This window comes from Astatotilapia calliptera, unplaced genomic scaffold (genome assembly GCF_900246225.1).
Source record: "Astatotilapia calliptera unplaced genomic scaffold, fAstCal1.2 U_scaffold_1, whole genome shotgun sequence".
Classification (NCBI taxonomy): Eukaryota; Metazoa; Chordata; class Actinopteri; order Cichliformes; family Cichlidae; genus Astatotilapia; species Astatotilapia calliptera.
In genome coordinates, this window is record NW_020535618.1 from 2,463,890 (window position 1) to 2,490,175 (window position 26,286).

The window sequence follows — 26,286 nt, forward strand, 5'->3', positions numbered from 1 at the left end:
TGCTAGCTAGCACGCAGTACGGAAAAAGTCAGAATAACGAAAATAAACTCCACCTAAACTTGGTTCATATCTGACCCAGATAGACTGCAGGTCATAACTTCTTACCTGAAGTTCAGTTCACACGTGGACCGGTGGCTGCCTCGGGTCTCTTTTCCTTCTGCGTCCCTTTTCCTTCATCCACCTGCTGGCCTCCACCACTTGCTAATGTTACTGAATCTGTGGAAGCTCCGCGATGCCACCACACGAAGTAACGAGTAACGACCCTATCTAAATCCCAGTAACGACTAACGCGTTCCTGATTTTGGCATAATAACTAGTTACTGTGCTCGTTACCACAATAATAACGTAGTTACTGTAACGCGTTACTTAATAACTCGTTAGTCCCAACACTGCTCGTACTAGAGACCATATCAGAATCAGAATCAGAATCAGAATCGTGTTTATTGGCCAAGTATATGTGCAGACACATACAGGGAATTTGGTTCCGGTAGATGGTGGCTCTCAAGCACAGCAATGTAAATCTCACACACACAAGTGTCTATATATACACATTACACACACATACACAAAGCTATGTAAACCAACTATAAATAACGAATCTAAACTTATATACATAAAATACAGAAATGAATGAGGTGGAATGAATACTACAAAATGTACATAAGGTGCAGTTGCAGTCTGGCAGTGGGAGCAGTGTGACAGGTCAACTGTTAAGAAGGGAGATGGCGAGGGGAAAGAAACTGTTCCTGTTTCGGGTGGTCCTGGTCTGCATATCATCCCAATTCTTCAACAGCTGGTTGACCATAGAAGCCAGGATAAAGTTTAAAATGTTAGAATGTTAAAAAATCTTTTACGTTTCTTTTTCCATTTTATGGTTTTGTGTGTCTATTTATTGTAATTTACTATTCATTTATTTCTTTTTTTGCACCATTTATTTATTCCATTTTTATTATATTTAATCTGTCCTTAGTAGCCTTGTTATGTTATTTATCATTTCTTTTTCATCTCCTGTGTTTCTGTATGCTAAGTGAGTGCTGATCTCTGGGTGTGGGAGTGGGGATGGAGGGGTGATGAGAGGGCGTAGTGAAGGTGATGTATGTGTATTGTTTTTTGCTTCTAATGTGTACATCATTTTGAGTGTCTTCTTTACTGTATGAGAAGTACTATGTAAATAAAGTTTTAAGTGATATACTAAGACTTGAGGCATTTACACACCAAGTGCATTGCAAAAAAGTCACAAAACACAATTTTTAAACTTGCCCTGTAACGAATATACATGACAAACATGTTGTTTTGTGTAAAAATTTATGGTGAATTCAAACCCAGGACCTTGTTGCTGTGAGGCACCAGTGCCACCAACCAGTGGTGATAACAAAACCTGGAAACCAGCACCTCAGTCATGCAGAGCAAATGTTTTACATTCAGCCTGATCAGCACTGTTGACTCCTACATATTTCTTGCTTCTTTTTTGCCAGTTTTTGAATTTATCAGTGAGAGAATAACAATCATCTCCTCAGTGTAAAGAATATATTTTATTAATAATTTTAATACTAATCATAACCATTGCGAGGAAGTGTTCTGATAGCACAGTCACTGCTGTGAGGTAAAATGTGTTGGTTATGTACAGCCGGTAAAATAAGCATTAAACGTGTTACAAATTTTCTAAGTAAATATATTTATAAAAGTTCTTCTGACTTTTCATCAGATGTCAGTAACAACCCATCCAGTCCATACATACATTTTTCTTGGCCCACGTTTGGCTGTGATATAGACACAGTGTGGATTGTTCAATGATTTTATGACTGCTGGATGAGAAACTTATTTCTATTTAAAGCTGTACTGTACATATTTGTACATGTTTCTGTAATTAATTACTTTTGAAAATCAGTAATCAATAAAGTAACTGGATTATTTTTTGGGGGAAGTAATCAGTAATTAGTCACTGATTACTTCTGTAGTGCTCACACCTGAACATAGTCCTTGCAGGAAGAAGGAGCCTGGTGTTGTTAGACTAAAAACGTTTTTACACCCCTCCAATAGCCAAACCCATCTGTTCTCTGACTGGATTGTTAAATTTGTGATTGACATGACATTGACCAATCAGATGAAAGGAAGAAAAATAGGGTCAAAATTCGTACTTGTACACTACCTGAAACTTGAGTGCAGTTTTACATGAATCTTTTTTTACGCACACACAAATTCTTTTTACACATACAAAACTGATTTACAAGTACAAATTATTTATGACCACAATTTGAGCCCATAATTACTGTCAGATTTTGATGCTTTCATAGATTTTTAGTCACTGTCTGATTACCTCTCTGAGGTTGGTGGCACTCATAGCATCATGTTCTGTGGGAGAAGAGTCACATGACCCATGAACTTCATACAAACTAACCTGTGTAGTGTCTTCAGATGTCCACTAGATGGAATCAGTCCTCAGAATACAGAAACAAAACCACTGCACTGCACTGCAGCTGCACAAGGACAATAAAAACTAATCCTGAGATCCAGGATGGAAAACAGAAGCTGCTCTCTCACACCACCGTTCCTCCACTCGCCCCAGCCGGTCTAGACACTAAACCTCTTTATCTTGGACAACATCCTCCTCTCTGACACCACCTTAAGAGAGTCCATCTCCATCCCCACAACATTATTGTCCTTGCGGATCAGTTTATTGAGTCTTTTGGCATCAGCAACCCTCAATCTTCTCCCCCAGGATGCAACAGCGTAGAGGATCGCACTGGCCACAACAGACTTGTAGAAAATCCTGAGCATTGTCCGGCAGAGTAGCCTCAAAAGATAGAGGCGACTCTGGCCCTTCCTGTAAAGTGCTGTGGTGTTTTTAGCCCAGTCCAGTTTATTGTCAATGTATACTCGAGGTATTTATAGTCCTCCACAATGTCAACATTGAGCGCCTGGATTGAAACAGGGGTCAAGTGTTGAATTATATTCAAAGATCAGTAAATCTGCTGTAGACATAAAACCAGTTAAACTGTTATTTTAGTTTAATATTTTTGAATTATTTTGTTTAGATTTGACCTTTTACTGTATTTTTCATCACTTTCCAGACTGGATTTTCTTGTTTTAGTTTAGTTTTTAATGGTGTCAGTGTTTTACTCTTTTTAATAGTTAGGATATTAGGATGTTGAAAATCTGTACGTATATTCCAATGAAAAGGGAACTTTTTGAAAGCACTGACTTACAGTGTAGTGGACAGAAAACACGTCCATCTAAAAGTCTGATAGTGTATTGTCACTACCCTCCTGGGCGGTCAGGGCACACGAACACCTAATGTTGTGAATGTGGAGTCACGGAAAGAGCCCACCCAGCCTCCGTCAGCGTCTAGCTGGACAGTTAGACCTGCACTGTTGCTGTGTTACTCCGCCTCCATTGTTAAAATGGCCAATCTCGAAGCTTCCGTTTTTATCAAATTTTTTTGAGAAAGCCGTCTTTCTCCAAATACAGGCTTGCTTAATTGCAAATAATATCACTGACAAATACCAGTCTGGCTTTAAGCCACACCATAGCACTGAAACGGCCCTGCTAAGAGTCTATAATGATCTTCTTGTATTTGCTGACTCTGGTCGCCCTGCCGTTTTAGTTTTATTAGATCTGTCTTCAGCCTTTGACATGGTTGATCATAATATACTCTTGAGGAGACTAGAGCATGTTGTAGGCATCAAGGGTTCTGCCCTTAACTGGTTTAACTCTTACCTCACAGATAGATCCTTCTCTGTTGTGATAGGAGGATACTCTTCCTCTGTTGCCCCTCTCTGTTGTGGTGTGCCCCAGGGGTCTGTATTGGGCCCTCTATTATTCTCTTTGTATATGCTACCCTTGGGCTCCATATTTGAAAAATACAATATTTCTTATCACTTTTACGCTGATGACATTCAAATCTATTGTCAACTGACTGATGACTTGGCAGCATCACTGAACTCCCTGTACGATTGTCTGAGAGAGGTTAAAGATTGGCTGTCAGAAAATTTTCTCGTTTTAAATTTAAACGAAACTGAAGTTATGGTGTTCGACAGCCATATTCCTCGAGACCAGCTTGTTGCCCTGCTGGGGCCCCTAGCTAACTCTCTCTCCGATTCTATGCGTAACCTGGGTGTCTATTTGGATAGCTCCTTTAAGCTCGATAAACAAGTATCATCTGTAGTTAAATCTAGTTTTTTTCAACTGCGCCAGATTTCTAAAGCTAAGCATTATATACCACACAGGGACCTGGAAAAACGTATCCATGCTTTTGTGACCTCCAGGTTAGATTATTGTAATTCTCTCTACTGTGATCTCCAAGCCTTCTCTCTTCGAAGGCTGCAACTCGTTCAGAATGCTGCGGCTCGCCTTCTTACTGGCACTAGAAAATTTGACCCTATTACTCCGGCTCTTGTTGATCTACACTGGTTACCAATCAAATATCGCATTGAGTTTAAAATCTTGCTACTCACTTTTAAAATCCTGAATAACATTGCGCCCAGCTACCTCACTGACCTCCTCAATTTGTACACTCCTTGTCGTGCATTAAGATCATCAGGTCAGTTACTCCTGGCCCAACCTAAGTTTAGACTGAAGACCAGAGGCGATCGTGCCTTTGCTTCAGCTGCACCCCACCTTTGGAATAGCCTCCCTGCTTCTATTCGAGCCTCGGACTCTATCCAGTCCTTTAAATCAAGATTAAAAGCATATCTATTTGACTTGGCTTTCCCAACCAGTTAATACCCTTTTAAATCTTTTAATTTCTAAACTTTTAAATCTTTTATTAGATTTTATTAAATGTATTATTTTTATCAATTTTACTGCTGTTTTTGTCCTCGTAGCATATTTTGTATTTATCTAACTCTCCTGGTCTTTTAGTGCCTCTATCCTGTCTGTGCTTGTGCCCGATTTGTACCCTGTTTTTGACTTATGTTGACTCTCCATATTACTGTGAAGCACTTTGGTGTGCCTTCGGGTTTTTAAATGTGCTATATAAATAAAATTGTATTGTATTGTATTGTATTAAAATGAGTTGGCTGCAACTTTGCTCACAAAGCACTGCGTCAACAGAAGGTTGGTGTTTTTGAAGTGTTTTAAGCTGTAACCTACAGCTGAATTAGGTGAACTGAACTTTTAAGGGTCACTTCACTCAAAATAAAAATCTGGATTTCCTTAGAAATTTCCACTCCCCCAGTCAGGAGGGACTACATTAAAAGTGTGCATTAGAATGAGTGATACGACACACTGACAGGATATAAGGTGAGTATTCAAATCACAGACACAAGTATGACAGTGAAACAGAAGCTTTATTCAGGGCAGACACATTTCATTGGTTCTCAGATTGCTGTATGATGTCTTTCAGTTTGGCAGATAAACACAAACTTTATCTTAATTTCATTCATGTGAGTTTAACACACAGATTTGGACTCTGAGAAATGCTTCACTGTTGTTCAGAGGTTCACACATCATCAGCTGCTGCTCAAAGAAACATGAACAGCAGAAAATCTCATGAAGTGAACATGATCTCGGACACTGACTTTGGTTGTTTGAAGGGAACAATGTTCAGAGGAGGTTCAAACCAATCAGAGCCCACTCTGGTGTTTTTCTAACCGCCTGTGTTTACATGAAATCAGCTTTAGTCTTAGTGACGGTGAGCACATCAGCCACAAACATGTGATCCAAACAGATTGAGTAACTGAGAATGGAGCAGTGGATTAAAGTGTTAGTCGCATTCAGAAATGTGGTTTTGGTTTCTTAGATACTTTGAGTCTGAGGAAAAAGATGATTTACCGAATGTTTCAATGTCATTTTAGAGAAGAAGCTCATGTCACTTCATGAAGTCTGTTCTGCTGTTTCAGTTCTTGTTTCGCCTCCTCTTGCCTGTCACTGTTGGTTTATTTTTCTGTGTCCCTGCTTCTTTCTCTAATTCTATGGCATAATCATTTATGTCATTCTCACAGTGAAGCCCATAGTATGGATAATTACACTGGCAAATTCCAAGGAACATGTCTTTCATTTTCACACATTTTCCTCTGCCTTTTCTTTGCCCACAGTCCTGCTTGGCACACGGATCTTTTCCCATCATTTCTTCGTCACTTTTGATCAGAACAACAAACTTTCCATGCTTGACCCCTGGAGATTTCTCACACTCCCCTGTGTAAATGTAAGGAGTCTGATCTGAAGGGTTTTCAGGAGCAGCATTGACTTCATCTTCATCATCAGCTGGGTCTTCAATTTTAGCTTTAGGGTTAGCTTCCTTTGCCTTGATGCTTTGGTGAGCTTTTCTAGTATAGGCGTGGACTGCTGTGTAAGTCTGAGACATTGGAATTCCTGCCACCTTTTCCCCACATCTGCGGAGTGTCTCTTCCACCTTGTAACACAAAACTTTCTTTTTAATACACTTCTCAATGGCTGTGCTGACCTCCTGTACTTTGCTTTGAGTCCCTTTCACCTGTCTGGATACGGCCACAGTAATGCGCTCTGTTGACACATTCTGGAATCCTGTCAGCACGTGTTTGTTCAGGGTTTTAATTGTTTTATGTCTGGATTTTTTGGTTATAAATCCAACAACCATCCAATCATACCTGTCATATGTCTTCTGCAGAAAATCCCAGACTTCCTGTGCCAAATCATCACGCTTTTTAGATTTATCAATAAGTGGTTTCACGTCCTGTTTAACATAAGTCATACTGCTATCAATGCATTGTTTTTGGATTTCAAACATTGCTGCCAATGCTTCATATACATTCTTCTTCATCTCATCATTTCTCGCTTCAGACTGTATGTTCTTCAGTCTGTAGTAGAATTGATTCATCATGTTGCCCTTGAAGATAAGTGTAAGAATGAGATAAGTATATTCTATGATTTCCTTCTCGTGACATTTAACATATTCAGCCAGTTCATCCCCGAGGTTATTAACGAAGCTCTTTCCTGTTTTTTTCAGCAACTCTCCCATTTCCCGAGGAGCTTTCTCATATTTTGAGTAGGCTTCTATAAAGCTTTTTTCATGTCTTTTCCTTTCATCCTGATCTTTAGCCCCAGCGAGACTGCCCAGCAGTGTTTTGTATTCAGTCCAGGCAGTCCTAATTTTCATCTCTGGCTTAGAATAAGTTGCAGCTGCCCAGATGTTCCACTTTAGTTCCCGATGATGCTTCTCAAGCTTAAGATCGATTTTTTCAAATTCTTCCTTGATATCTTTCAGTAATGATTTGTCATTAACATGTTCATCTATCAGTATCGCTATTGTCATTAGTAAGGAAAATACAGCACCTACCACTGGCACAACACTAGCCACAGACGCAGCAGATTTAAGAATATCATGACTAGTGTCTTTTAACGCATCCCCAATGCCTGTGGTTAATGTTAGACAAAGTTCACCAATATTTTTGAGGTTCTCCTTATTTTTTAGTGCACTTTTAAGTTTTTCATTGCCTTGTTTTAGTTTCTCCAGAAGGGGTTTCTTGTGTTTGCTTTGGTCAGCAGACCGAGACGTGGTCACACTGGAGATGATGAAAAAGGCTGACATCATCAGCAGGAGCAGCGGACCAACAGATGCCATGTCTGAAAATACACAAGACCAAAACATCATACTTTTTAAATGTAGTCTTTTTTTTTTTAAACTCAATTTTTATTATAATTTACAACATTGCAACTTGTACTTGTCAATGTTCACAAGTAGGACAGTTACAGGAACCGCAATGCAGAAATGTAAAATAAGAACTGCAATTAAGAAGCACAAAACAAAACTGGAAAGCAAAACAAAACCCAAGCAAACAAACAGACAGACAACAGCAAAAACAAAAAGAAAAGAAAAACAAAAACTTTATGTAATATTAAATAACATGTGACAAATCTAGCCATAAATGAACAAAACTAAACAGACCTATGCTAAATTATTGAAACAGTAAAGCATGTACGGGTCGCCAACGCTCAGTAAACAACTCTCTTTGGATCCGCAGAGCGTATGTTATTTCCTCCATCTGGTAAATTTCTCTTACTTTATCAAGCCACATATTATATGAAGGTGGGTCAAGATTCAGCCATTTAATAGTAATACACTTTAGTGCTGCTGTAAGCAAGATTTTTAAGAGATACTTTTTATCATTTCCCGCAAAACCATTAGGTAATACTCCTAAAATGGCTAGCTGTTGGTCTTTTGTTAATGGTTGTTGGAAAACTGTACTGAGAACTTTAAATATGTCATTCCAGAATGAGCAGAGTTTTGGGCATGACCAGAATATATGTGAATGGGTTCCTAAATAAGTACCACAATTTCTCCAGCAGGTGTCAGGATTTGTAGGCTTCATTTTGGCCATTATCTCTGGGGTTCTAAAATATCGCATGACCACCTTCCATTTAAATTCTCTCCACAGCCCAGAATTAGTCACAAGATGGGCTTCGCCGAACACCTCTTCCCAGGTGTCGTCTGAGATTTGAGTGCCAGTCTCAGCTTCCCGCCTTGCCTTAATATCCAAAGTTGCATTTGTATTGAAACTCATAAATGCGTTATAAAAATTACTGATTAATTTTGGGGAGGAATTACTTTGAAATATTTTTAGAAATATTCCCTCAATGGGTGAGGGCTCCAAAACTTGCCTCCATTCTTTATGTTTTGTCAAAAAGCTTCTTAGCTGCAGAAATCTAAAAAAGTCAGAAGAAGGAAGCCAAAACTGACCTCTCAACTGTTCAAATGAGCTCAGGTGCCCATTCCTCACAACATGACACAGTTTCTAAAGCCCGCTATTTGACCATGCTCTGAAGCCAGGGTCTTCCACAATAGGAGAAAAACCCTGCAAGGAGGAGAAGCTTGAAGAGAAAGGCGTTCGGAAGCGGAGACGGACTGCTACAGAGAGGCCAAGTACAGGTTCACTAAAGAAGTGGACGTTGCTAAACATCAGCACTCTGAGAAGATGCAGCAGCAGATCTCAGAGAATGACTCGGCCTCTGTGTGGAAAGGTTTTAGGAATATCACCAACTACAAGCCTAAAACCCCCCACTCCACTGATGACTTGCTCTTAGCCAACACCCTTAACGACTTTTACTGCCGTTTTGACGAGCCATCAGGCAGCCTTCACACCTCCAACGGCCCCAACAATAGAGACACTCTGGACACTCATTCCCCCACCTCTCCCCCCTCCACAGAGCCATCACCACCTTCAAACACTTCACCTACAACACCCCCCTCCTCACCCCACACAAAAGAGGATTTCACACCACCTCCTCCCACCACAACTCTTCATATTCATGAAGCAGGTGTGAGGAAGCAGTTTAAGAGTCTGAATGCTCAAAAAGCTCCCGGCCCAGACGGTGTGTCTCCTGCCACCCTCAGACACTGTGCAAACGAGCTGGCCCCAGTGTTTTCTGGCATTTTCAACTCCTCACTGCAGGCATGTCATGTGCCTGCCTGCTTCAAGTCCTCCACCATAATCCCTGTCCCCAAGAAACCTAGGATCACTGGACTAAATGACTACAGACCCGTGGCTCTGACATCTGTGGTCATGAAGTCATTTGAGCGCCTAGTTCTCTCCCATCTCAAGACCCTCACGGCCCCCCTCCTGGACCCCCTGCAGTTTGCATACAGAGCCAACAGGTCTGTAGATGACGGCATCAACATGGCCCTACACTTCATCCTGCAGCATCTGGACTCCCCAGGAACCTACGCCAGGATCCTGTTTGTGGACTTCAGCTCTGCCTTCAACACCATCCTTCCAGACCATCTCCAAGGCAAGCTTTCCTAGATGAATGTGCCTGATCCCATCTGCCGGTGGATCACTGACTTCCTGACGGACAGGAAACAGCATGTGAGGCTGGGAAAGAATGTCTCGGACTCCCGGACCATCAGCACCGGCTCCCCTCAGGGCTGTGTTCTTTCTCCTCTGCTCTTCTCCCTGTACACCAACTGCTGCACCTCCATCCACCAGTCTGTCAAGCTAATCAAGTTTGCAGATGACACCACCGTTATTGGACTCATCTCGGACGGGGATGAGTCTGCCTACAGGAGGGAGGTTGAACGTCTGGTGTCCTGGTGCAGCCACAACAACCTGGTGCTAAATGCCCAGAAGACAGTGGAGATTATTGTGGACTTCAGGAAGCACACAGCTCCACTCCCCCCCATCATCCTGACTGACACCCCCATCACCTCTGTGGACTCATTCCGCTTCCTGGGTACCACCATCACCCAGGACCTGAAGTGGGAGCCCACCATCACCTCCGTCATCAAGAAAGCCCAGCAGAGGATGTACTTCCTGAGGCAGCTGAAGAAATTCAACCTGCCAACACGGACGATGATGCAGTTCTACACTGCAATCATCGAGTCCATCCTCACCTCCTCCATCACCGTGTGGTACGCTGGAGCCACTATCAGGGACAAACAGAGACTGCAGCGTGTTGTGCGCTCTGCTGAGAAGGTGATTGGCTGCAGACTCCCATCTTTGCAGGACCTGTACACCTCCAGGACATTGCGGCGTGCAGCTCGGATCTCAGCTGACCCTTTTCACCCTGGACACAGTCTGTTTGACCTGCTCCCCTCAGGCAGGAGGCTCCGGTCCATTCGCACCAGAACCTCTCGCCATAAGAACATTTTCTTCCCCTCTGCTGTTGGACACATGAACAATAACCGTATGACTGTTCCCACCACTAACACATGACCCTACGCTGTGTCACTGCATCATTCCATGTTTGGCACTGATCACCACCTGCACTCATGTATATATCTTTCTACTTAGCACTTTTAACTCTTATTTTTATTTTTATTTTCATGTCCATTTAAGCTTAATTTATAACAGTATTTATAACAGTATGTTTGCACTGAAGCACCGCAGCAATTTCCTAATGTTGTAAACCCGCTCAACATTTGGCAATAAAACCCTTTCTGATTCTGATTCTGATTGATAAAATTGAAATTTCTTTTGGAAGACCAAATGATTGCTTGATTCTACGCCAAATCTTCAGTGTGACCCTTGTCCATCCCCCCATACGCAAATTTTTAATTGAAATGTTAGAAAAAAGCAGGGATTCCAATGATCTTTCGCACATTGTCTTCTCAATGTTTAGCCACTGAGTTTCAGATAAATCCCGCACCCATACAGTCAGGGGTCTCATCTGAGCTGCCCAGAAATAATATTTCAGATTTGGAACAGCCAATCCCCCCTGCAATTTTGACAGTTTTAATGTTTGGAACTTGATCCTTGGGCGTTTACCTTGCCATATAAATTTGGAAAAAAGTTTATCTAAATGATCAAATGTAGAGTTGGGAATGTCAATAGGCAGCATTTGGAAAAGGTATAGAAGTCTTGGCAATACATTCATACGTATACTCTCGATCCGACCTAAGAAAGACAGAGGCAGGACTGTCCATCTCTCTAAATCTTTTTTTATTTTTGCAACTATAACTTCATAATTTACTTTAAACAAGTCTGATAATGAGTGAGGAATCTGAATTCTTAAATACTTGATCCCTTCGTTTGGCCATTTAAAGCCACATCGCTCCTTGAATGTTTGTGAAATGTTTCCTCCTATATCCATTGCCAATGTTTTGTCAATATTAACTTTGTAACCAGAGAGGTGACCGTATGTACTAATAATTTCTTTTAAATGAGGTACACTGACTGCAGGATTTGAAATGTATAAAAGTACATCGTCTGCATAGATGGACAATTTATGCTGTTCTCCATTAATTGAAAGGCCCTGAATTTCATGTTCATCTCTAATCAACTGTGCCAGAGGCTCAATACTTATATCGAACAGCAGGGGCGACAGTGGGCATCCTTGTCTACACCCACGTTCCAGTGGAAATCTGGCTGATATAGATCCATTTACCTGTACAGCCGCCATTGGGTTGGAATAAAGAATCTGTATCCACTTAATTAAGTTTGGCCCAAATTTGAATCTTTCAAGTGTATGGCCCAAGTACTGCCAGGAAACCCTGTCGAATGCTTTTTGAGCATCAAGCGACAGAATCATTGTTTCTTCTTGTTTGGTCTTGTACAAGGACATTAAGTTCAACAATCCCATAGTGCCTTCCTGCAATGAACCCCGTTTGATCTGGATTTATAACCTGTGTAATAATTTTACTAACTCTTTTGGCTAAAATTGTGGTGAGAATGCGCAAATCAGTATTAAGTAATGAGATTGGCCTGTATGATTGACAATTTGTGGGGTCCTTGCCCTCTTTATGGATTACGACAATTGTAGCATCATTCCAGGATGGCGCCATAGTCCCAGACTCCAGAGCGCGGTGGTAAGCCTTCAGTAATAAGGGTGCGACTTTGTCCTTAAGTTTTTTATAGAATTCGTTAATAAAACCATCACGGCCAGGACCTTTTTTAGTTTTAAGGTTTGAAATCACCTGTAAAATTTCTTGTTCCTGAATTGGTTCGTCTAACTCCTTTGCTACAGATTCTGGCAGTGTTTTTAAATTGATCTTTTCTAAGAAATCAGATAGTGTATTGTCATCTTTACATGTATCTGAATTTTTATATAATGACTCGAAAAGCAACTTGCAATTTGATTTGGTTTGGTAATTAGGGTTTGATCTGACTTCAACTTTTGGACCATGTTACAAGTTTGCTGTTTCCTGAGTCTTATTGCCAGCAATCTACTAGCCCTGCTACCCTGTTCATAGTACTTTTGTTTAATGAATCTTAAATTGCCCTCAATTTTCTCGTTTAATAAACTATCAAGCTCACTACGTAACATTTTAAGATTGGAAAGCAAATTGTCTGTCTGTGCTTTTTTGTGTTGTTGCTCTAGGTATTTTATTTTGGCCTCCAATTCACGCCGCCTAGCCTCTTTTCTTTTTTTCCTGGCACTTGCAAATGATATTATGCGACCTCTAATGTATGCCTTGGCGCAATCCCAGAGAGTTAAAGGCGATATCTCCGGAGTTGTGTTCAACTCCAAGTAAGTATTTAGTTCAGTATGTATGAACTCACAAAACTGGCTATCATTTAGGAGTGAGGCATTTAATCGCCAAAGTTTTAGTCTTGGTGTCAATCCTAGGTCCCATGAAAGTGATAACGGTGCATGGTCAGATATTGTAATTGGTAAGATTTCAATATTGTCAATTCTATACTCTTCTGTTTTAGAAGTAAAAAAGAAATCTATCCTGGAGTAGGATGCATGTCTATGCGAGTAAAAAGTATAATCTCTGACTCTAGGAAACCTATTTCTCCAGACATCAATTAGTCCCAGTTCAGTTGTTACATGTTTTAGAGCTTTGCTCATTTGCGATGCATGGCTTTTAGAACTTGGTTGTTTATCCAAATAAGGTGACAAGACACAATTAAAATCCCCTCCTAGCAATAACACACCAGAACACTTTTGAAGTACTAGATTAGAAATTGTATGTATGAAATTTGGCTCATCCTCATTAGGGGCATAGATATTGATGAGGGAAACCAGTACTCCATCAATAGAGCCGTTGACCACAATGTACCTTCCATGTGGGTCTCTATATGTAGTGAGTGGGGTGAAGTTTATCTGTCTATGTACTAGGATAGCCACACCTCTTTTCCTGCCAGACTTGTGAGATGAATAAAACACTTGTTGTGCCCACGACCTTTTTAGCTTGTCATGCTCAATGTCAGATAAATGCGTCTCCTGCAAAAAAGCTATATGACAATTGAAACTTTTTAACTGGCCTAGAATTTTTTTCCTTTTGATAGGGCTGTGGAGGCCATTGACATTATAGCTTATGACTTTAAGTAAATCTATCTTGACTGTTTAGGGTTACGTTTGAAAGATATCTGAGAGGCACAAATAATTTTGCACTCCATGATGACCCAAAGTTTTGCTTAGCATAGGACAATACAGAAAGAACCATCAAACCAACAAACCAGAAACTAATATATAAACTACATTGTACAAGTTTTTTACCCACAAAAGATCCCCGGGAGAACAAGGGACCTGAACAGGGGTAACAACAGCAGGACAGAAAGTCAAAGGGACCCCGAGTGCAGCTAACTCAAGTTTAGATGTCTTCATATGGAATGATGAACTGAAGTTCGGGGAAAATTGCTGGGCGAGCAGTCTCAGAACCACTAATAAATCTCAGTGCTGTCTGCTAAAACACTATTGGAACTCAGGCCCTGCACAACGTAGTTACGACCAGGCACAGTGATGTAGCTTACTGACATAGAGAACTCTGAGTTACCTTCCACCTTGGGACAGAAGATAAGACAGTTATAGATCACCATCTGCTGGAGAGAGTATATTTTCCTTGACATAATCCATGGCTTTGGCAGCATCCACAAACTCCTTTTCAACGTTGTTGTAAGAGACACGGAATCTGGCAGGGTAGAGGATGCCAAAGTGGACTCCCGGTCTATCGTGGAGTATCTTCCTCATGTCAGTGAAAGCCGCCCTGGCTTTCGCCACGCTGGCCGTGTAGTCGGGGAATATGGCAATTGGGTTTCCTTTGAAGTGTAGTTTTCCTCTGCGCGCTCTCCTGAGGATGTCCGCCGCATCTCCTTCGCTGTTTAATTTAGCAATGATAGGGCGTGGAATGTCCCTGGGTCTCCGTTGAGTCAGGCTACGATGAGATCTTTCCACGCGGACTTCTCTGTCAAGCTGAAACACCTCTTTGAGGAGCGCAGAGACCGCCGCCGGTGAGCTGGAGCCCTGAGTTTCAGTCACACCGATAATCCGGATGTTTCCCCTTCTCATACGTCCCTCGAGGTCTTCACTAGGGATGGGTATCGTTTAGGTTTTATCCGATACCGGTGCCAAATCGGTACTTTTGAAACGGTGCCGGTGCTCAAACGGTGCTCAAACCGGTGCTTAAAGAATGGAGAACACAAAATTGGTCCAAAAACCTCTCATGTTCAGCTGTTTTTTGTAAAAAGATAACAATGTTAGCCTTTTCTGCAGCTATGGGGCATATATGGTATCACTCTTGGCTGGAAGCAGTGCTTAAACAATGGAAAAAACACAACTTTGTCCAAAAACCTCTCATGTTTAACTGTTTTCCACTTTTTCTTTGGTCATTTTAGCCTTTTTAGCCAGGGTGAAGGGAGTATATGCCATCAAACAAGAAGACAGCCGCATGTAGCTATGATGATGTTTGCTAGCTCACCTTACATGCATTAATGTAATAACGTGGTTAGCCTACTCAACGTAAATTAGCTACTCACGCAGAGAAGAACGGCTGCTGCCACCATCATCCGTCATCATTTCTGCTACACTGGCAGGGCTAGGGGCCAGGACTCTCCTCTTCGTGTTTTTGGGGGATGTTGCATAACAGGCAACCCACCGGCAGTAGATGTGCTCGGTGTGAGGTCTCGCAGCAAGCTATCAAATACGGCGCATTTCTGGGCTTTTAAAAAAAACGCTATGCGTCGCCAGGTGTTTCATCGGATTTGAGGTGTTACTTCCTTTGACAGTATCACAGTATCAGCTTAAAGCACTTGTTGCAGGCTGCTGAGTTTGCATCTTTTGCTATGAAGTACAGCCAGACTTTTGACCGCTTCGCCTTGGACATTTTTAATCTGTAGCTCTGCTCTAACAGAACGTACGTACCTGGCCCCGCCTACTATCCTCGGAAACGTAAAATGATTGGCTAGAATCTAAAGTGTATCACAGCTCAGGAAAAAAAAGCACCGAAATAAAGCACCGAAATGTGCGCTGCTTTTCGGTCTGGTTACTACCGTTTATGTCAGAACCGGTGCCATGACCGGTACCCATCCCTAGTCTTCACATTTGTGTTTAAGGGCTTCCACTTCTTTTGTGAGGGAATCCATCGTGTCTTGTACGGCCACCATTTCGTCAGACCAATTCGACAGACCCGCTTCTACAGATTTTACGTTAGCTCTCACCTGGTCCAGCTCGGCTCGAATAGCGGTAGTGTTGCTATTGATTTCTGCCTTCACGTCTTGGATATCCCTTTTCAACTAATCAAAGCTGACAGCCAGAGCAGACCTGACTTCCTGCTGGATGACGGCGGCGATATCTTGTCGCAAGGAGGTAAGAATATCCGTCTTGAGGTCTGCCACATCCATTTTAGCTATGGGTGCCGAATTCGGTGTTTGGCTAGCGGTGTTGTCACAACTTTTGCCCACGGCTGCACTGGTCTTAGCTGTCGACGAAGCCTCGTATTTGTATTTTCGCAGATTTGCCGCCATAAAAGCGACTTTCTTGGATTTAAATCCGTAGGAACTTTGTTTAAAAATTTAAGATTGTCTTTGAAAGCAGATTGGTAACTTAAGTGCCTATTTTTGATGCAAATTAAGCTGAAATGTGCAGAGGCTCTGAAGTAAGCGTATTCACTCCATCGCGCTCGCTAGCGCCCCCAATGTAGTCATTTATTAGAGCTTTTGTTATCTTAACATAAAACAGTCATGCTCTTAATTGAAATGACCCTCCATGCACTCAAGATTAAAGTACTAACATTAAAGTCTGATCAAAGTCTGCTATAGTCTGGAATCTACTTTGTCTACATTGCTGTTAAACTTGTTATGTACTGCTTTTTAAGGGAGCTTTCTATATTCAGAATTAGCTAAATTTGTATTTAAATTTTCACCATTAGGTGGCAGTGTTTGACAGGAATGTGTTACTGTAGAAAGAAACAAGAAAAGCAGTATTTGGGCTGAGATCAGACGTCTTTGTCAGCTGGAGCCTTTCTGAGTTTGTGTTCTACGGTTGTAAAAGACAAGCTTGTTATGCTAACTGGTGCCTTCAAATCGGCTGTAGCCATGAACATGAGAGCAAAAAAAATAGTTTATAGATTTTCAGAGCCTCCAGACAACAGTTCAATAGGTTTAAAGTGCTGACCACAGACAACTGTTTGTATTGTGAGGTGCTGCAGTAACAGGTAACCTTTAATAAAAAGCAAACGGGTCTGGAGTCGAGTGACTTGGTGTTTAAGTTTTGTTTATTCAGTGTTCTGGGATTTTCTGGGCTTTTCATGGTTTTGTCTTTTGTATTTCATAATCATTATTTATTCTTTAGCACCTCTGTGATTTTTCAGCATTTAGGTTTTGTGCCTCCCTTGTGTTCCTCGTGTTGTGTCTTGTGTCCCTGGTTCGATGTTCATGTTATTTCCTGTTTTACTTTGACAGTCCTGTGTCCTCTGTCAGTGTGTCTAGTTTTGCGTCCCCCTTGTCTCGTTATGTCTAATTCAGTGGTTCCCAAACTTTTGCTGGGTGTCAGGTTTTAGTTAACGGACTCAGGCACAGACCGGGACTCTTTGCAGGGTTTACAATTTATTTACACAACGACACCAGGTGATGCTATTTACAATGTGCTGGAGGGAGGGGAGGGGGGTCCAGGGCTCCGGGGTATGTGAGGGGAAAGACGGGAATCAGACGCCCTCCAAAGGCTCTCTCTCTTCACTCCCCACACTGGGGGAACACAAAGCCACTCACTCGCCCACGGGATGATGGGCAGGCAGGGAAAGGTCCGGGACAGATCTGTACACAGAAACTTTAGCTAGAGGCAAACAGACGGAAAGAACTCACGGATTCTGATTCAGAAACTACTGAGCGACTGACGCTGATAGCTCAACGATCCAGCGACGAGTGACACAGTGCTGCTGTCTTAAATCGGCCTTGTGATCATCCCGATAGGCAGCAGGTGCGTGGGCCAGGGGCGGGAGCCCATAATGAGCACCGCCCCGGCAGGTGAGAGAGAGAGAGAGAAAGAGAAAAAATATGTAGCCTAATACAGGGTCAGCAGGTGAGGCACAGGGACCATGACACTGGGCCCCCTTTTGTTTTACATGACAAATGTTCGCGCCCCCCACCCCCGCGCGTGCACGCACTAACACATCCTCCAACCACACAAACCCATATTTTGCTCCATTGCGGTTATTTCACACCTCAAACATTTAGTAAATAATTAAGCAATTACAAGGGCAGCACGGTGGCATGGTGGTTAGCACTGCTGCCGCACAGCAAGAAGGTCCTGAGTTCAATTCCACCATCAGGCTGGGGTCTTTCTGTGTGGAGTTTGCATGTCCTCCCCGTGTTTGCGTGGGTTCTCTCCGGGTACTCTGGCTTCCTCCCACCGTCCAAAGACATGCAACTTGTGGGGATAGGTTAATTGGATAATCCAAATTGCCACTAGGTGTGAATATGTGAGTGTGAGTGGTTGTCTGTCCCTGTGTGTTAGCCCTGCGACAGACTGGCGACCTGTCCAGGGTGTACCCTGCCTCTCGCCCTATGACAGCTGGGATAGGCTCCAGCACCCCCTGCGACCCTGAAAAGGAGAAGCGGAAGCGAATGGATGGATGGATTAAGCAAATACAAGTAATCTGCAATAAATGACAGGTAGTAATAAAATAAACTACTAACTCTACGGGTATTTTTGAAAATGCAGCTGTTTCGTCCACACGATTTTTTAAAACCCTTTTTTTGCGTTTACGTGTGAACGAGGAATACAGAGTTTGTCACGCAACGTCAATGGTGTGTGTGTAACAGGGTCATAAATCTCATTGTTATAATTACACAAAATATGTTCTAAATCCCCAAACTGCTCCTTTTATACCTGACTTTTAGGACCTCCAAGCCTGTAGTTATGTTCATTATCAGTTAGAGCCCCTCCTCATTCTTTTCTTCTTCTTCTTCTTTGGTGCAATCCTATAAATACAGTGTACCCCTTTTGCCTCTTCCCTTTTCTACAATTCCCCTGTGGAAGAGGTGGGTGTCATTTCTTTCCAACACCTTAAAACAGGGGGGAGGAGCTGGAGTGGGCAAATTATTTACTTGGAGGTCTTTCTTTCTTTTACTTTTTTTATCAGACACAACGCAGAATCACACCGGTCACACTTGGTGCCGTGACCCGTCACATCGCCAATCCGCGATCTACTCCTCCTTCTGCTACCGCTGTTTTCCCGCCTCCTCTCTGCAGCTGTGTGCCAGAGTCCTGTGCCCTGCGCTTTGACTCACAGGTTTTTATATCGCTTTTGTGGTCGATGCCCCGCAATTTGGCTTGCAGGCATCTCTGTCACGTGTGAACTTAAAGGGCAAATACGTAGGTGATCATTTCTGTCACTGTTTCATATTGTTGCCTCAAATTATACAGGCACGGATTGTAATTTATTTTTTTTCTATTGATATTGGCTTTTACAGCCTGTTTTAATTGAGAGGAGAAAACAAACTTTTTGTTTTATTTTCTATGGTTTTTTGATTCTTTGATGTTTTTCCCCCCCACATTTCATTGTTTTGTGAAGTTTTGCATAATTGTGTGTGGGGGTTAGGCTCGTTTTTTTGCTGTTAACCCTTTAGAGCCGGTCGGAGCGGGCACGCTCTGTTTTACGTAACTATTTTTAAATCCCGGTAGCTCTGCAACCACATAAGCTAGCGCAATAATTTTTTTATGCATATGAAACCGGAGGAGTTGTACTTACATCTTATGCCATCAGCTTGTCCTAGGTCATGGTTTCCTTCCACATAAAGCTTTGCAAAAACTGCATAAAAAGCACTTGCAGGAACAAAAACAATATTCCAGAAACACGTTTTGCCGATCCGATCAGCTGTTCATAACACTTCCTACTTTGGAATAGACATCAGCGCGAACTTTTGCATGTCCGCCATTACCTGACGGAAACCGGAAGTGACGTCATTTTCGCGGAAATGTAGTCTTTTTTACCATCAGGGCCTCAGGGCTTATACTGGTGTTTTTAAGAGTTATGTTTGACTTTATGACTTTCTGTGTAGTTTCTGGGATGCTTAGGACTCATATTGCACTGCTGGAAATAGTTTATTTTGATGCAGATGCTGCTTTTTTGCAAATTTGCAGTATAATATTTATTTTCGTTTTTCCTGCATTGTATAAAAATTGGTGTATTTCAAAAATAAAACCATGAAGACACTCAAAATAAATTTCCTGTGGTAGGAAACTATTTTGTGCAACTTTTTTGTATTTACAGTTTTGAGGGATAAGCCTCTTAAATTAAATCTTAAAGTTTCTTGCAGTTTATTGCACTTTTTTGCAATTTATGTAATTACTATGCACTTAATGCAGACATATTATTTAAATCTGGGCTATAATTGTTGCATTGATGTATAGCAACTTGAAATGCTCCCAAAAATGGCACCACACCATGTAAAAATATAATATAAGCTCTGGCGGACTTGGTTCTATGGTAGGTCTTAAAGGGTTAAACAGTGATATCTCACTTGGGCCAACATGTTAGGTGAGAAAACTGCAGAAAGCGCTATGCCTGATCTGTTCTCTGCGGGGAGTAATATGACCTTTGGTTTGGGGAGGAGGTCATCAGATTGCTCCAAAGTGTTTTGGGAGGGGTAGGCCATTAGTCCCTGGTATTGGTGCCCACACTGGAGACCAGTCAGTGATGCACTCACCATAAATGCCAGCAGCTAACTCCACACCAGCTGCTTGCGAACGCCAAACACACACCCAGGCTGTCACTAGTGACATCTTGAGCAGCTTGATTACTGACTTAGCAAAGCAAATTGGGGAAAATATCACGTCCTCTCTTAACTCTATGCACCAGCCAGCCCCCACCCAGCCACAGTCTCCCCAGAATGTGCCCTCGAGCTGCAATGACCAGTCCCAGCTGAAGGTTGTTGTTCAGTCAGACACCAAAGCTCCACCATACTTCAAGGGTGACAACACAGATCTATTTCCCATCGGTGAATGGGAGGACATGATGAGATGTTATCTGCACAGAATCAGCTGTGACACAGATGAAGAAATGCTTGCCATATTAATGTCTAGACTGACTGGCAAAGCCAGAGATGTGGTCAAGGTGTCACTTCGTTGCCGCCCTGAGTTGAATCGGAATGATCCTATTACTGCTGTGTTTGACATACTGAGGTGTAACTTCAGCGACTTGACATATTCCAGCCTGCCCATGAAAGACTTCTACAGTACTGTGCCACGTCCAGGTGAGAACGCCATGGATTACTGGATCCGGTTGAACAAGTCTATTGATGCTGCTGATGAGTGTCTCTGCAGGCGCGGCAAGCTGGTAGAGGACCTCAGTAGTGAGGTTGTTTCGATGTTCATTAATCACTGTCCTGACCACAGTCTTGCGTTGTCTTTTCAACTGAAGGCTCCTGAGGAGTGGACTGCAGCTGAGGTTCAGAGCCGTCTGGACAACTGTGTGAGGAAAATGAGACAGTCTAGTGTTTTGTCTCATAATACAGCAAGTCTGTCCATCCCACATCAGAGCCCTGTTGCTGTTAACAGCCAGCCCCACTCCAGCGGTGATCAAGCAGTCCCAGTAACAGATGAGCCAGCCTCGTACCCTATGCCCTCTGTTCCCTCTGCAGCCACATGTCAGCCTCTCTCTTCTGATGGCATGGTAAGTGTGCAGCAGCCCTCTGCTTGTCCTCCTTTGACTCTACATGTCATGCCCCCATCTTTGCCAGTTTCCGGCCCTCCTCCAGCTGAGCCAGGTGTTCAACAGATGGTAGCACTGTTTGACAAGGTTCTGTCCATGTGTACTGCATCACTAGACACTGGTCCTAGGTGCCCACAACCCACAGGTCATTCCCATGGGCACCGCAGTGCTCATCGTGTTTCGTGCAGAGTGTGTGGCTCACATGAACACACAACCCATGTGCATTGTAGGCTGTTCAAGCTATGCCACAGCTGCTTTGACCCTGGACACATGAGGCGTGAAAACCATGGTGGTTTTCTATTGATACAGTCTTAGTTCAAGCAGTAGGATCAAAGCCATTCCTTTGATCCTGACCACCTCTCCAACCACTTCTATTTGCCCAGGGAGGTAAGTTCGATCTTGTTGGTCGCTACTTATATACCTCCATCTAGCAACAACAGCGATAGAAATGCGGCGCTGAACGAACTGTATCAGGCCATCAGTGAGCAACAAACAGCACACCCAGACGGTTTCATCATCCTCGCAGGGGACTTTAATCATGCTGATCTTAAAACTGTTCTCCCAAAGTTTCATCAGCATGTACATTTTCCAACAAGGGGAGACAACATATTGGACTTGGTCTACACACAGGAAAATGGAGCATACAAAGCCATCCCCCTCCCCCATATCGGCACCTCTGATCACCTCACTGTTATGCTAATGCCAGCATACAGACAGAGAGTGAAGGTCATCAAACCTGTTATGAAAGAGGTAAGAGTGTGGCCACAGGAGGCCACCTCTGCTCTTCAAGACTGCTTTGGGTCAACTGATTGGGAGATATTCAAGGAAGCAGCCACCTACAATAACATCATAGACATCGAGGAGTACACAGACACAGTGAGCTCATACATCACCAAATGCATTGATGATGTAACACAAGTGAAAAGTATCACAACTCGAGCCAACCGGAAGCCATGGCTAACAGGAGATGTCCACCTGCTGCTGAAGGCCAGAGACAAGGCCTTCAGAGCTGGGGATGAAATAGGCCTGAGAACAGCGAGAGCCAACCTGTCCCGTGGCATCAGGAAAGCGAAACAGGACTACACACACAAGATAACCTCCCACTTCAATGACAGCAAGGACGCACAGAGCCTATGGCAAGGCATCATGGCTATTACAGACTACAAGCCTGCAGCGCGTAGCTGTGAGAGCGACACCACTCTGCTCAACAACCTGAACAGCTTCTTTGCACGATTTGAAGCACAGAACAACACACGCCCACAGAAAACACCACCACCTCCACACGACCAGCCTCTGTGCCTGTCTGCTGCCAGCATGAAGAGGACACTCATCACCATCAACGCCCGGAAAGCAGCGGGTCCAGATAACATCCCTGGTAGAGTGCTGAAAGACTGCGCAGAGGAGCTGAAGAATGTCTTCACAGACATCTCTAACACCTCCCTGAGGCAAGCCACTGTCCCATCATGCTTCAAGACTGCCACCATCATACCTGTGCCAAAGAAACCATCCCCAGCCTGTTTCAATGACTACTGCCCCGTGGCACTGACACCCATTATAATGAAGTGCTTTGAACGACTAGTCATGTCACACATCAAATCCACCTTACCTCCCACCCTGGACCCATACCAGTTCGCATACAGAGCGAAACGATCCACAGAGGATGCAATCTGCTCTGCCCTCCACCCAGCCCTAACTCATCTGGACAAGAAAGACTCATATGTGAGAATGCTGTTCATAGACTTTAGCTCAGCATTCAACACCATAATACCACAACAACTCATCTGTAAACTGGACAGACTGGGCCTCTGCAACTGGCTGCTGGATTTCCTCAGCCAGAGGCCTCAAGCGGTGCGTGTGGGCAACAAGGTCTCAAACAGCATCACCCTGAGCACGGGGGCTCCACAAGGCTGTGTGCTCAGTCCTCTGCTCTTCACCCTGCTGACACATGACTGCACACCAACCTACAGCTCCAACCACTTTGTGAAGTTTGCGGACGACACAACACTGGTGGGGCTCATCACCAAGAGCGATGAGACCCACTACAGGAAAGAGGTTGAGCTCCTGACCACGTGGTGCAGAGACAACAACCTCCTGCTAAATAATAGTAAGGCCAAGGAGATTATTGTCAACTTCCAGAGAGGCCACACCTGTCACCCCCCACTGACCATCGACGGCGCTGCGGTGGAGAGGGTGAGCAGCACCAAGTTCCTGGGGGTGCACATCAGTGAGGACCTCTCCTGGACCACCAACACTGCATCACTGGCCAAGAAAGCACAACAGCGCCTCTACTTCCTGCGCAAACTCAAGCGGGCAAGTGCTCCACCACCCATCCTGACTACATTCTACAGAGGAACTATTGAAAGTATCCTCTCCAGCTGCATCACTGTGTGGGGCGGTAGCTGCACTGACTATAACAGGAAAGCTCTACAACGCATTGTGAGAACAGCTGAGAGGATAGTTGGTGTACCACTCCCCTCCCTGCAAGACATTTACACCACTCGCCTCACCCGCAAAGCCATCACAATTGTCAACGATGCAACCCACCCCGCGCACTGGCTGTTCAGCCTCCTGCCCTCTGGAAAGAGATACAGAAGTCTCCGCTCCCGCACTACCAGGCTCACCAACAGCTTCATCCACCAGGCTGTCAGACTGCTGAACTCTCTTCCCTCCCGACTCCCAGCCAGCAGAATCACCAGATTGGCAGAAGTATAGGAAGACAGATTGGACTCTACCCCCCACCCCCACCCCCCATCCACGCACACTCTCCAACAAGAAACACTCTCTGAACCAAGAACTGGAAAACATTCCTGAATGGAAACAACTACCTCTGCATTGCAATTGCACACACCTGCTGCTATATATTTTTAGTATTTCTTTTAGCACTATTTATATTATTATATTACCATTACTGCTGCGAACACTTTATTTTATTTATTTATTTATGTTTAGGTCTTGTCTATTTTTGTTGTGCATCTGCACTTTATTGTTTGTCAATGTCTACGCATGGGACAGTGTGAAACGTAATTTCAATTCCTTTGTATGGCAAGTACATTTGAAGAAATTGACAAATAAAGTTTTCTATTCTATTCTATCTGAAAGATCTGCTTCTTTTGATGTAAGCTTCCTGTGTTACGACAGCAGGTGGTCTGACACACACACACACACACACACACACACACACACACACACACACACACACACACACACACACACACACACAGAGACGAGGCCTCCCTTGCGCAAGTGTTTGATCGATCGACTGTCTTGTTTTCTTCATGATGAATAAGTCTCTAGAATTAGCAGGGCTTGTGGAAACACAGACCCAACAGTAATAATATTCAACATTGCTTTCAATACATTTTTCAAAAAAATGTCTCTCTGTGCAAAATGGGTTTAAAAACATGAACAGCTGTGGGATGCTGTTTGTCGGTGATTTGAACAAAGGGAACAAATCGTGGCAGGATCAGCCTGATATTATTTGTATCTCCTGTAACTTTACTGTATAAAGAGCAAACATCTCCAAAATGTCAGGAGTAGTTAGTCATTACAAGTGTTTGTGAACTAAAAATCAACAATGTGGGATATTATTTGTCCGTGATTTGAAGAGCCCAGCGCTGCTCCTGATGAAGGGAAAACCAGTTCTGCAGGGAGACCTACCTCAGCACTTGTGCAGGTGAAGCCAAAGGGCAGATTTGCTTCACCATATTTTCTAGTTTTTGGCTTAGAATGAAGTTGGTTTGGAAACACATTCAGCGATGCTTCATCTCCTGCTTTGCGTTTCTGTGGGCGCCCCGTGATAGCAACGTCAAAGCGTTTTGTCTCTCCCCCTGCAATGGCTCTGCACCCCCTCCCCCCGGGGGCGGGCCCCACACTTTGGGAAGGTCTGGTCTAATTGATCCCAGCTGTGTTTCACTCGTGTTTCCTATTCCCTCATTACTCCTTGTATATTTAAGCCCAGTGTTTTCCTCATCGTACCTTCTCATGTGTATAAGTCTTGCTGCGTTTTTAGTTTCAAGTGTTAGCACCTCATTTCTAGTTTCCTGGTGTTTGAGTTTTCATTTCTCAGTGTTTTTGTTTCTAGTTTCCATTTTTCTAGGTTTGTTTTTGTGAGCTTATGTTTTGTAAAAATTTTCACAGCAATAAAGCTGCTGCCTTAAGTTAATCTTTTGTGTTCGAGTTCTGCATTTGGATCCACCTCCTGCCTGCCTGCCACAGCCCCAGGAATACTAGCAACCACTCTTGTGGAAGCTAATGGGGTTCCTTATAAATAAACAAATAAACATCTGGGTATGCCATTATAAGCGTTCTGAATTAGGCATAAAATCATCTATTTCCCCTCAAAAAATAAAATAAAATGAACTTAGAAATAAATAAAATGAATAAGGATCAGACATAAAATTAACTGTTTTTGCTGTCTGTCCATGTTTAGAAATATGTATTAATTTATCACAGCTGGTTGAATAAAGCTATTCATCGTCATTGTCAGCTAATATAATTTGTTCATTGTCTATTTTTAAGAGATAGGATGCAGTCAACAAACTTTTAAAATAGTGTTATGTAAAAAAAGGAAAAGACTGAGAAGTTTTAATTTTTAAAACTAGCATCTGAAAACGCAACATTTCTGATTAGTGGATGAACTGCTACATTTCCTGAGCTACAGCGACCTCATTAGAGTAATCTTTAGCATCCACTATTCTCAGTCCTTTATGCTTACGCTGACCTTTTCTACTCAAAAAGGCACATTTCAATTTTGTAAAGTAAATTTGGAAATTGTTTTGAACAGAAAATGCAGACCTGAATGAGGTTTGGACAGGTGAAGATCCTGATGCTGGGTTCAGAGAGAGGAGCTGTCAGATTGGATCGTTGTTTTCTGGACGTGATGATGGAGTCCGAGGCGGCGGTCTGGATGCTCGTGTGTGTCAGAGAGAAGCAGACATTTTTATAAGACCCTGGAAAGCCACACCTCTGCTGCGATATTCATCCATATTTACTTTGCAGGA

At 43.1% G+C, this 26,286-nt stretch overlaps 1 protein-coding gene across 1 annotated transcript; it reads right to left on the bottom strand.

Annotated features, from left to right (window-relative positions):
* Positions 1 to 5,836: 5,836 nt before the first annotated feature.
* Positions 5,837 to 26,286, bottom strand: LOC113017298 (uncharacterized). The gene is made up of 2 exons (XM_026160467.1): positions 26,081 to 26,286; positions 5,837 to 7,542 (listed from the first exon to the last, which is right to left on the bottom strand). The coding sequence occupies exon 2, from the start codon at positions 7,538 to 7,540 to the stop codon at positions 5,837 to 5,839; it is 1,704 nt and encodes a 567-aa protein (XP_026016252.1). The 5' UTR covers positions 7,541 to 7,542; positions 26,081 to 26,286.

Coding starts and splice junctions, on each gene's coding strand:
- LOC113017298 (XM_026160467.1), bottom strand. CDS start 7,540: ATGGCATCTGTTGGTCCGCTGCTCCTGCTGATGATGTCAGCCTTTTTC.